Here is a 13503-nt window from a genome sequence, read left to right as displayed (position 1 = left end):
TTTTACAGCATCTGCAGTTCCTACTATCTCACAGGGTTACATGTTTAGCAAGTTGCTTATCTCCATTAAGACCCTGTCAATCTGAGACAAAGGCACAAAAATGGTCTTATTTCCAGTAAAATTAAAATTCATTCGGCAAATGTCACATGGACAATGTATAAACGCCTAGAATTTGCATGCATAATTACTTTTAATGCTAAACGCACAGCGCTTAAGAGGTTTGTCATTCACGAATTCATTTCCCTTTTAAGTTTAACACCTAATGGGTTTTGTCACTGCAATGTCTCTTCAAACTATATCTTTTATATGCTGGATTTGCCAGTGACTTTCTTGAACATTTTTCAGACCATAGTGTCTTGATAGGGAAACCTATTCAACTGTCTGTAGTACCAGTTAGATCTGTAGGAAGTGCTGTGTTAGCAGACAGTGGTGTCGTGGATGTCCCATTTAACCTTTTCACCCATTTGCGAGGAGTATTTATTAGCTGCCCCTGCCTAAAAGTGTACCCAAACCCATTGCCCTATTGACCCATTACCCCTGTGCTCACTGGCCCATCCTTGGTTCTCAGTTTGGCAACACCTCCACTTTCAAATTCTCAATCTTGTTTTCAAATTACTGCACAGTCTCACTCCTCCCTATCTCTGTACACTCCTCTCCGTCTTCCTCCTTCACTTAATCTCTGTCTTCTCCTCTCTCCGCCTGTCTTCTGCCCCTTGCAAAGTTTCCTATAATTCAGTGCCAATCACATCCTGAGTTCATACAAACGGCCTGATGAGAGGAGCTGATGTGTGACAACATCTCATTCGGGGTATTAGCAAAATACTGCAGATGCTGGAGAGATGGAATAAAAACAGAAAGTGCTGGAGAATCTCGCGGGTCTGGAAATATCTGTGGAGAGAGAGAGAAAAAGAGAGAGACAGAGAGCCAGAGAGAGGCAGACAGAGAGAGATAGTCATAGAGTCATACAGCACAGAAACAGACTCTTCAACCCAACTGTAATCCTAAACTAAATTAGTCCCACCTGCCTGCACTTGGCCCATGTCCCTCCAAAGATTTATTATTCATGAACTTATCCAAATGTCTTTTAAATGCTGTAACTGTATCCACATCCACCACTTCCTCAGGAAGTTCATTCCACACACAAACCACTCTGCATAAAAAAAATTGCCCCCATGTCTTTCTTAAATCTCTCACCTGCCATTCACGTTATCTATACCCCTCATGATTTTATAAACCTCTATAAGGTCACCTCTCAACCTCCTACACTCCAGTGAAAAAGGTCCCAGCCTATTCAGCCTCCCTCTTTAACTCAAACCCTCCAACCCTGGAAGCATCCTGGTAATCTTTTCTGAACCTTCTCCAGCTTAAAAATATCCTTCCTATAACAAGGTGACCAGAACTGGACACAGTGCTCTAGCGAGAGACAGAGTTAATATTTCTGTTCAGGTATGACATCTCTCAGGAGTTGAGTGGGTTCTAAAGACACTCACATTTCATTTGAAACATTGGCTCCATTTCACAGAACCCTAAAATAGTTATAACATTGAGAACAAAGTCATTCGACTGAGTTCTGAGCCCCCTAAGGAGCCTCACCTCCCCAGACACTGAGGATTTTTCTAATGGTCCTCTTTCCACTGAGGCTGCCAGTGTTTTCCCCCATTTTCTGTTTTGTTTTACAATCCCTGCACTGGGGAAAGAGACCACTGAGCCGCATCGAGTCTGCACCGACCCTCCAAAGAGCATCCCACTCATGCCCCAACTCTATCCTTATGAACCCCACCCCCCCGCCCCACTGGCTTTTGTTTTACCATGGTTAACCCACCCAGACTGCACATCCCTAGACACAATGGGGCAATTTCCAATGGCCAAACCACCATAACCTGCACATCTTTGTGGGAGGAAACCGGAGCACCTGGAGGAAAGCTATTCAGACACGGGGAGAATGTGCAAAGTCTACACAGGCAGTCACCTGAGGGTGGAATCGAACCCAGGATCCTGGCGCTGTGAGGCAGCAGTGCTAGCCCTGCTCCTGGATAATGATCTTTCTCTGAATTTCATGTGGAGTCACACCACTCATTTTGCATTCCTCCCTGGTGAAAATCTGCACCTCGAACCAACTGCTCAGCCTGTGACCTGTTGAATGGACTCAACTTCTTTCCCAGATTATTGCACCGGTGCTGCATTTGTTTCACTCTATGTGGGACACTGTGACCTGTAGGATGAGCAAAGCCAGTCCTGACCAACAGGGTTAACACAGACAATGGTGGAATTGGCCCTCTTTGAAACGGACCTTTAAAATTCATCGGAGTTCCCATTTTCTTTGAAGAATCCTGCATTTCAAAGGAGATTTTGATTATAAGGTCAATGGCAGGAGGTTTAAAGGGGATTGGAGGAAAAATCTTTTTACTCAGAGGATGATTGGGGGAATCTGGGAAGGTAGTTAAAGTGGGACACCTCACAGCATTTAAAAAATGGTACTGGTTTTGCAAATCAGAAACAAGAACTGAAGTTGCTGGAGAAACTCAGCAGGTCTGGCAGCATTTCTGGAGAGAAAGCAAAGTGAATGTATTGGGTCCAGTGACTCTTCTACAGAACTTTTAAAAAGTACCTGGATTAACACTTGCAATGTTGTGACATTCAAGGTTTGGGGCCAAGTGTTGGAAAGCTGGGAAGGCGAAGGCTTAGTGGTATTATCGCTAGACTATTGAAACTCAGCTAATGTTCTGGGGACCCAGGTTCAAATCCTGTGATGGCAGATGGTGAAATTTGAATTCAATAAAGAATCTGGAATTCAAGGTCTAATGATGACAATGAAACCATTGACAAATGTCAAGAAAAACCCATCTGGTTCCTTGAGGGAAGGAAATCTGTCATTCTTAGGTCTGGCCTACATGTGACTCCAAACTCACAGCAATGTGGTTGAGTCTTAACTGGCCTCTGGGCAATAAATGCTGGTTTGGCCTGGCCAGGGATGCCAACATTCTATGAATGACTAAAAAAACAGTGTAAATTTTGTTGGTGCAGATGCGATGGGTCGAAGGAGCGCTCAGAGTCATAGAGTCACAAAGTAATACAGCATGGAAACAGGCCCTTCGGCCCAAATTGGTCCATGCTGACCCTGGTGCCCACTCAGCTAGTTCCAACTGCCCACATTTGGTCCGTATCCCTCTAAAACCCTACCATCCACGTGCCTATCCAAATGGTTTTTAAATGTTGCTATTGTACCTGCCTCAATCACTTTCTCTGGCAGCTCATTCCAAAAAAACACCACTCTCTGCGTGAAGAAGTTGCCCCTCAGGTCCTTCTTAAATCTTTCCCCTCTCACCTTAAACCTATGTCCTCTAGTTTTCAATTCCCCATCCCTGGGAAAAAGACTATATGCATTCATCCTATCTATGCCCCTTATGATTTTATACACCTCCATAAGGTTACCCCTCATTCTCCTACGTTCCAAGGAATAAAGTCCTTTCCTGGCCAACTACTTCCTATAACTCAGGCCTACTAGTCCTGGCAACATCCTTGTAAATTTTCTTTGCACACTTTCTAGTTTAACTATGTCTTTCCTATAACAGGGTGACCAAAACTGTACACAATACTCCGATGCAGGCTCACCAATGACTTATACAACTGTAACATAATGTCCCAACTCCTATACTCAGTGCCTCGATGAAGGCCAGCATGCTAAACACCTTCTTCACCACCTTGCCTACATGTGACGTTGCTGTCAATGAACTATGTACTTTTACTCCTAGGTCCCTCTGTTTCACAACACTCCTCAGGACCTTACCATTTACTGTGTAAGTCCTACCTTGGTTTGACTTTCCAAAGTGCAACACCTCACACTTATCTGTATTGAATTGCATTTGCCAATCCTCAATCCCCATCTGATCAAGATCCTTCTGTAATTTTTGATAACCTTCTTTGCTATCAATGATACCTCCTAATTTTGTATCATCCACAAACTTACTAATCATGCCTTGCACATTCACATCCAGATCATTTCTGTAAATAACAAACAGCAAAGGTCCCAGCACTGACCCCTGTGGCACACCGCTAGTCACAGGCCTCTAGTTCGAGAAACAACCTTCAAACATCACCCTCTGTTTCCTACCATTGAGCCTATTTTGAATCAAATTAGCCAGCTCTCCCTGGATCCCATGCGGCTTAACCTTCATAACTAGCCTGCTGTGCGGGACCTTGTCAAAGGCCTTATGGTACAGACAACATCCACTGTCCTACCCTCATCAGGTTACCCTCTTGGTTACCTCTTTGAAAAACTCTAAAAGATTTGTCAGACATGACTTCCCCCGCACAAATCCATGCTGACTATCCCTAATCAGACCTTGACTATCCAAACGTTGGTTGATCCTGTCCGTCAGTATCCTCTCCAATAACTTGCCTATTACTGATGTCAGGCTCACTGGCCTGTAGTTCCCTGGCTTGTCTTTGCCACCTTTCTTAAACAATGGAACAACATTAGCCACCCTCCAGTCTTCCAGAACTTCACCACTGGCTAAAGATGAAGCAAAAATCTCTGCAAGGGCCTCTGCAATTTCTTCCCTAGACTCCCACAACTTCTGAAGATGGACTTGATCAGGCCCAGAGGATTTATCCACCTTAATGCACTTTAAGACTGCAAACATCTCCTCTCTGGTAATATGTATGCAGTCCAAAACATCCCCACTTGTTTCCCTTATTTCCTTAGCATCCATGATTCTCTCCTCAGTAAACACTAAATATTCATCAAAATATCTCCCTCATCTCCTGTGGCTCCACACATAGATGGCCATGCTGATCTTTAAGGAGACCTATTCTCTCCCTAGCGACCATTTTACTCTTAATATAGCTGTAGTACCTCTTGGGATTATCTTTAACCTTATCAGCCAGATCCATCTCATACCTCTTTTTGCTCTTCTGATTTCCCTCTTAAGTGTGCTCCTAGACTTTTTATAGTCATCTGTGGATTCACTTGAGCCCGATAGCTTAAACCCAACGTATGCCACCTTCTTTTTCCTGACCAGAGCCTCAATATCCCTCATCAGCCTGGGATCCCTGAACCTGCCAGTTTTTCCCTTCACCCTAACAGGGCCATATTGTCCCTGGATTCTAGATGTCACACTTTTAAAAGCCTCCCATTTGCATTTTGTTCCTTTTCCTTCAAACAGACTTACCCAATAGACCTCTGATATATCCTGCCTAATGGTCCCAAAATTGGCCCTGCTCCAGTTTAGCACCTTAACCCTTGGACCTGTCCTATCTTTTTCCATAACTTCTGCATTGTATGATTCTATGAGATGGTAAAACATACGGGAAATCGTTCGTCAACTCACATAGTCGATCTCCTCATCGTAAACGCCCTGGTCTTTCCTGTTGTTCATCTTTGGGAAGATTTCCTTCACAATATGTGGGCCCTTGCCATTACAGTCCCTACGCTCCAAGGTAACCGTTGCTATGCTGTTCTTCCTTGGCACGGGCTGCACGGCGGGGACCTGGAGGAGTTCCGGCAAGTCCCCTGAACCTTTGGTGTCCAGCGATAATGCCCGACGATGCAGTGGGTTGGAGCTGGCAGCCTCCTCGGGCCGGGCATCTCTGGGGTCATCAGAGGTCGAGGGGATTCTCCACCTGTCGCCCGCGAGGAGGGCCTCGTGTTCCCCGGAGAGAGGCTTGTGTTTCAGGCTCGAGGCTCGGCCTACGCTGCTCCAGCTGGTCCTCCGGCTGCCCCAGTTACTGCCAGCACCCCACGGTACATAGTGAGAGCTTCGACGGCTTGACTGCAAAGAGCAAAGTACACAGTCATCACCACCTATCACATGGGAGCAGGGGGTTGGGGTCATCATCAACTGTAACATGGGAGCAGGGGGTTGGGGTCATCACCACCTGTCACATGGGAGCAGGGGGCCAGGAGTCATCGCCACCTGTCACATGGGAGCAGGGGGTTGGGGTCATCACCACCTGTCACATGGGAGCAGGGGGTTGGGGTCATCACCACCTGTCACATGGGAGCAGGGGGCCAGGGGTCATCACCACCTGTCACATGGGAGCAGGGGGCCAGGGGTCATCGCCACCTGTCACATGGGAGCACGGGGTCAGGGGTCATCGCCACCTGACTGTCAGATGGGATGTTCGGTCATCACCAACTGTCACATTTTGGGGGGTGGGGGGGAGGTCTTCACCATGATTCTCTCCTCAGTAAACACTAACTATTCATTAAAATATCTCCCTCATCTCCTGTGGCTGCACACATGTGACTGTCAGGTGGTGGGGGGGGGGGGGGTCATCACCCCCTGACTGTCACACTGGGGGGATGTGCAGGGGGATTGGCCAAGATCCCTTGGCCTGTTTCACTCGGTCATGTGACTGGCCAGCCTCTGACAGGAGGCTGCCGAGATAGCAAAGGCTAACTCCGGGATAGGTCTGAGTGAGGTGACACTCCTAGACCTGTACTGAGGAAATGCTGCACTCTGTCTTTCAGATGAGACATTAACTGGAGGCCCAAGGAGGCATTTTTGAGAGAAGTGGCAAGGAATGAGAGTAGATGATGAATAGCAGGATCCTCCTGTGTACAGGATGATCAGAGAATCATTGGTGTATGTTCTGCAGATCCTCAAAGGCAGTGGAGCGGATAGTTCAGAAGGCACGTGGAAAACCTACATTGGAAACATACCTCTGTGTGAGGAAGTGCTTCCTGATATCACCCTCGTGTAGGACCTGGTTCAAAGGTGAAAGTTCCACCTTCCCCACACTAGGGGAAATAGTTTCCCTCTTTCTACCTCATCATATCCTTCAATCAGTTTCTCAATCAGATTGGTCCTTAATTCTCTGTGATTGAACAAATACAAACTTGATCCTTGTAACCTGTCCATGGAACTTAACATTTTGAGCATTCATATCGTTTTAGCCACTATTCCGTCCACAGATCCTTGAAGGCAGTAGGAACAGGTAGATCAGGAGATTAGCAAGGATATGGGATACCTGCCTTTATTAGTTGAGGTACTAAAAGAACAGAGGTGTTATGATGGACTTGTATAAGATGTTAGTTAGGCCAGAGCTGGAGCACTATGTGCAGTTCTGGTCGTTACTCTATAGGAAGGATGTGATTGCAGTGGAGGGGGTGCAGAGGAGATGCACCAGGGTATTGCCTGGGATGGAGTGATTCAGCAATGCAGAGGCTGGATAGGTTTGGGCTGTTTTCCTTACAGCACAGAAGGCTGAGGGGGATCTGACTGAAATGCACAGAAGTATAAAAGATGTGAACAGGGTAAATAGGGAGAAATGATTCCCTTTAGTAGAGAGGTCAGTAACCAGGTTTTAAGGTAAGGAGCAGGAGGTTTAGAGGGAATTTGAGAAAATTATTTTTTACCCAGAGCGTGGTGGTCATATGGACCTTGTTGCCAGAAAGGGTGATAAAGGCAGGAACCATGGAGACATTTAGGAAATGATTAGATAAGCACTTGAATTGCCATTGAATCCAAGTTTAAAGGCCAAGTGCTGGAAAATGGGATTTGAATAGATGGATTTTGATGATCAGTGCAGACACGATGAGCTGAAGGGCCTCTTTCTATGCTGTAAAACTCTATGACCCTGTCAATCTTCTGGCATGGTCCCTCGGCTACTAATGTGAAGAAGGACAAGGGAGTGCTCTCTGTTGCCCCTGGCCAAAAGCTACATCTCAACCACCATCACTGACAAACAAATTATCTGGTTATTACCTTGTGGTCGTTTGTGGGACCTTGCTGTGCACAAATTGGAGACTGTGTCATTCTGCATTGCAAACTGCACAAGGAATATAATTGCCATAGAGTACACCAGTGAGTGTGAAAGGCAGGAAGGAAAACTGATCTTGTTTTTGCCATTTGTAATGATTAACTGTAAGGGACCATTGGCACAGCGTTCGTGCCACTTCCTCAGAGATCTGTCTCGGGATGTGATGGCATGGCGATGTGGTTCACTTAAACATAAGGGAATGATGTAAAAAACCCAGTGACTGCTGTTATGGGGGAAAATGTTACAGACAGCCTTGTGCTCAGGATAATGCGATGAGCTGGTCGAACATGGGCTGAGGGAGAAATGGAGGTTGGGACCTGGGACGAGAGCTCCCTGCGCCCTCCCTTCACGGCTGAGTGCGCCAAGGGGCCATTGACATTGGCTGGGCACTGGCCACCTGAAGCTTAGCAGCGCAGTGTTCCCTGGGCCCTGTCCTACAGAGTGAATCTGTGTTCAAGTCACAGGAGTGGAATCTTTAAAAACCTCCAAAAGCTCATAGGATTGAGGGCTGCTTTCTCATTAGAAAGGGAGATCACTGAGTGACAACATGCCTTGGCCAAAGGGTATAGCTGCGATAGGGTTACAATGTCTAACAGTCATCATGTGGCTCAGTCGACCAGCCTAACCCTAACCTACATCCTCACCCTAACCCACACCCTCATCCTCACCCTAACCCACACCCTAACCCTCACACTAATTCTCACTCCAACCCTAACCCTACCACTAACCCTCAAATTAACCCTAACCATCACCCTCACCTTAACCATAAACCTAGCCTTAGCCCTCTGCCCTAAACCTAACCCTAATCCTAACCCTCAACCTCACCCTAACCCTAATACTAACACTCAACCTAACCCATACCCCAACCCTAACTCTAATCCTCACCCTTATCCTCATCCTAACCCTTACCCTCACCCTAACTCTCACTCTAAACCTAACCCTGACCCTAACCCTCACCTGAACCCTATCTCTCACTCTAACCCTCAATCTCACCATCGCCCTAACCCCAACCTCATCCTAACCCTAACCCTCACCCTAATCCTAAATCGTCACCCTAACCCCCTGTTAAAGTGGAATCAAGATCTATTTAACTGAATGGGATTCCAGTTTGTGTGGCTTCCCTCTCACAAACGGAAGCTTGCAAAATGTCAGGAGATAATTGAGTTGTAAGCCAATAAATAACTTACCTTCTTTACAACATGCCGCTATTTTGGTTCTTACTGAATGGGCAGGGTTAAAATTGACCAGCATGGGACTGTGTTCCTGCAGTTTGCAGCTTCTGAGGATTGAAAACAGCTAAAGGCAAATGCTTTCTTTTTCTTGCCCAAAATACCTTGTTTTCATGTGAGGTTGTTCGGCTGTTCGACCATGCCATGCATCGCTGCGAAAGTTCATCCTTTGTTACCTGTCAGTCATAGGCTTTGCAATAGGGTGAGAACCATTTTTCTTTATTCATTCCTGGGATGCTACCAGGGCAACATTTATTGCATGTCCCTAGTTTCCCCTTGAGAAGGTGGTGGTGATCTGCCTTTTTGAACCGCTGCAGTCCTTGTGCTGTAGGTAGGCCCACAATGCCATTAGGGAGGGAATTCCAGGATTTTGATCCAGCGACAGTGAAGGGACAATGAATTATTTCCAAGTTAGGATGGTGAGTGGCTTGGAGGGGAGCTTTAAAACCTTTTTGGTGACATTAAACATATTGGAGGTGGGAGGGGTATGTGAATGAAGCCTGGTTTTCCTGAGAGTCAAGAACCATCAGAACCAATAATGAAGAGCTTGTTGGCTTTCTGATTGGATGGGAAGGCAAAATGCCAGGATGATTGACATGTTGTGCAACCAATGGCAGTGAGGCTGAGGGGTTGGGCAGTTGGAGGTCATAGAGTCACAGAAGTCTGCGACACAATGATAGGCCCTTTGGCCCATTGAGTCTGTGCTAGATGAGGTGAAACTTCCTGCAACATGTCTGATTTGAGTTGGCTATCTTTTTTTTAATATAGAATCCCTGCAGTGTGGAAACAGGCCCTTCGGCTCAACAGGTCCACACCAGACCTCAGACCCATCCCTATAACCCACCTAATCTACACATCCCTGAATGCTGTGGGGCAACTTAGCATGGCCAATCCACCTAAACTGCACATCTTTGGACTGTGGGAGGAAACCGGAGCACCCGGAGGAAACCCATGCAGACACGGGGAGAATGTGCAAACTCCACACAGACAGTCACCCGAGGATAGAATCAAACCCAGGTCCCTGGTGCTGTGAGGCAGCAGTGCTAACCACCGAGCCACCGTGTCGTCCTGTCAGTAACCCAGAGAGAGATTAATTCATAATTTTCACACATGTTGCACTCCCTCTCGAAGGACCCAACCAACAATGCATTCTGGTCTAGGTCGCTGTGCAGCTGCCAAATGAGGTTCTTACCAGTGACTTCTGGTCAAAGTTGACACGGGTCAGTGAGGTCACGCTGCTTTTCCGTGATCCCGCAGGGATGTAGGGGTTTTCCGGTTGTAGTGAACTCCTCGATCCTACGGACTGATTCTGAGGAGACAGATCCAAATGCCCGTTGGGAGTCATGGCAATCGAACAGGCTTTCAGCTCTGCATTCATTAAAGAAGGAAGGTGAGAAATAACAATGAGACACTATCCCAGGATTTCACGCACCAGGCAGAAACCATTGGTAGAGTAAAGTGTACGGGGCTGTCATAGCGCAGTGGCACTGTCCCTATCTCTGGGTCAGAAGGCCCGAGTCCAAGTCCCACCTGCCCAGACATGTGCTAAATCATGGAATGACTGAACTGGTAGATTAAAAAAAATCTGCAAGACCGACCCTGAGAGAGACAGCTGTTAATCAATACGGTTAGGGGGAAAAGTCAGGAAATTGGAATTAAGGATTAGCAGATCAGCCACGATCTCATTGAATGGTGGAACAGACTTGATGGGCTGAATGGCCTAAACCTGCTCCTATGGTCTAACCCTAGTTTGGCCTGAACAGTGAAAGACACAGTTTAAATTAGGGCCTACTGTGTGGTGAATTATCATGGAATCATACCACGTAGAAAGGGGGCCATTGTATTTTATGGTGGAACTTTCCAATTCCTCCCATTCCTTTGCTGTATTCCCATGTACCTGTTCTGTTTCTTTTGCTTATATTTATCCAATTCTCCTCTCAAAGTGACTGTTGAAGTTGCCCTTTCAGATAACACAGTGTGTGGGAATCAATGGCATAGTGCAGTAGTCCTCCAACCCCGAGAGCTGGGGACACAAGTTCAAACCCCACCACAACCAGCTGCTGATGGTATTTAAACTGATTTCATAAAATCTGGAATTCAAAGCTAGTCCCAGTCATGGTGGATGTGAAATTATCATTAAAAATCCACCTGGTTCGGTCATATCCTTTCGGGAAGGAAATCTGTCGTACTTACCTGGTCTGGCCTACATGTGACTGCAGAACCACAGCAATGTGTTTGACTATTAACAGCCTCTGAAATACCCTCAAGGTCACTAAACCCAACCAGTGACACCCTTGATCAAGAAACAAATAAAAAAGCCGAGACCACAGAAATGGGTTACATAAAAATACGCTTGGTATTGGTGAGGAAAGGATTTCATTGAAGATTTTCATCTTGCGCGCATCGGGATAATCAGTAAGAACACCATTTTAAGGGGAAAACCTGCATTAATATTGCATAAAAGGACAGATACCATGTATACCAAAATAGATTGTGTTACCCTGGGGTTCCTGCTAGGCCCACTTCTTGCAAATATCATTCTTGAACTCCATCAGTGGTGGAGTGGATTGACACCTAAGTTCTTGTGCATATTTCCAGTATGTACATGAGACATTTGCTATATTTAATTTGAAAAAAAAGAGCCTTAATGAGTTGTGTATCACGTTCAAATTCACCATCGAAATGAATGTTGAAATGAGTTACCTTTCTCAATCCTGGTTAAGAAATCGATCACTGCCCATCGCAAACCTACCTTCACTGGGCAGTCTACGCTCTGGAGATCCTGCTATTCCATGCACCAAAAGCTTGGCTTCATTGACAATCTTGTAAATAAGGCTTGAGCTGTTTGTTCACTGTGCAAGCTTGATGCTATAATAGGGGCAGCAAAGCTATCCTGTGGGATAATGGTTACCCCAATAAGCTCATTTCCCTTGTGTCTACCTTGCACAAACTCACTTACAGCTATAACTATTGGCCCTGAATAGAGCCCAGTTTGCTTCAGTTTACCCTGGAATGTATCTCAATGGTTTGAGTAACAGGTGGAGATGGCTCTTTCACACTCCTACTACGTAGGAGCAATGTGAGTGGTTGTCACCAAAAGGATGCTGCCATCAAGCCAAGGAAATGATTTTCTGCCTATCTCACAAATGAATATATGTTCCATGAGTTTCAGTGCTGGTGTGATACCGTATGTCCCAAAGACTGGGTGATTGTATCAAATAGTATCTCCCTTCAGCTGTTTGCAATAACTAAGGTGCTGAATATACCCAAGCAGCCTATGCTTGCAAAACCTTTAACACCATAACCAACACTACATGTGATTCTGCATTTGGATATTTGCTGGATAATCCTAAATGTGCGGAGAACTACACTGACAACAAACTGTGGTTTGTCAGTTGGCCTTGTAGTGGAGTGTACTTGTATACACTGGTAGCTACATACATTAAAACTGATCACTTTTTGCAGACAGAAAGAACATGATCACACTGTGTGTGTTTCATCTCAACAAAATAAGTAACAGCCTTTTGCTGGTTAATTTCTCGGAACAATGGCCTAATGGTATTATAGCTGGACTATTAATCCAGAGACCCACATAATGTTCCAGCGACTTGGGTTTGAATCCCACCACGGCAGGTTCAATAAAAACAATCTGGAATTAAGAGTCTAATGATGACCATGAATCCATTGTTGATTGTTGGAAAAACCCACCTAATATCTTTTAGGGAGGGAAACTGCCATCCTTACCTGGTCTGGCCTACATATGACTCCAGACCCACAGCATTATGGTTGACTCTTAACTGCCCTCTGGGCAATTAGGGATGGACAATAAAAGCTGTCTGGCCAGTGACACCCCCATCCCGTGAATGAATTAAAAAACACTTTCACCTATCAGAATCAACTTGTTTGGTTTCAATTTTAAATAAAACCTGACAGTTAATTATCCATCATCCTTAACTAGTTACAGAAGGATGTTGTGAAACTTGAAAGGGTTCTGAAAAGATTTACATTGATGTTGCCAGGTTTGGAGGGCTTGAGCTACAGGGAGAGGCTGAATAGGCTGGGGCCATTTTCCCTGGAGCATTGGAGGCTGAGGGGTGACCTTATAGAGGTTTATAACATCATGAGTGGCATGGATAGCCAAGGTCTTTTCCCTAGGGTAGCGGAGTGAAAAACTAAAGGGCGTAGGTTTAAGGTGAGAGGGGAAAGCTTTAAAAGGGACATAAGAGGCAACTATTTCACGCAGAGGGTGGTGCGTGTATGGAATGAGCTGCCAGAGGAAGTGGTGGGGGCTGGTACAATTACAACATTTAAAAGGCATTTGGATGGGTACATGAATAGGAAGGGTTTAGTGGGATATGGGCCAAATGCTGGCAAGTGGCACTAGGTTAATTTAAGATATCTGGTTGGCATGAACAAGTTGGACAGAAGGGTCAGTTTCCGTGCTGTACACTTCTATGACTGTATGACAATAGCGCAGTCTTCATGGCAAAACTTCTATTAGTCAGACTCC

At 45.7% G+C, this 13503-nt stretch overlaps 1 protein-coding gene across 1 annotated transcript in view; it reads right to left on the bottom strand.

Moving 5' to 3' along the window:
* cacna1ia (calcium voltage-gated channel subunit alpha1 Ia) overlaps positions 1-13503 on the bottom strand; it is a 185158-nt gene that overhangs the window by 84262 nt on the left and 87393 nt on the right. Inside the window, exons 14-15 of the mRNA XM_048617377.1 lie at positions 10186-10361; positions 5331-5771 (exon numbers count right to left, since the gene is read on the bottom strand). Coding sequence (XP_048473334.1) covers positions 5331-5771; positions 10186-10361 — 617 coding nt within the window. The remainder of the gene's footprint in view (positions 1-5330; positions 5772-10185; positions 10362-13503) is intronic.

The sequence above is a fragment of the Rhincodon typus genome, chromosome 37, assembly GCF_021869965.1.
Source record: "Rhincodon typus isolate 14 chromosome 37, sRhiTyp1.1, whole genome shotgun sequence".
Taxonomy (NCBI): domain Eukaryota; kingdom Metazoa; phylum Chordata; class Chondrichthyes; order Orectolobiformes; family Rhincodontidae; genus Rhincodon; species Rhincodon typus.
The sequence above is the reverse complement of the archived record's forward strand: the minus strand, read 5'-3'. Positions and strand labels throughout refer to the sequence as shown.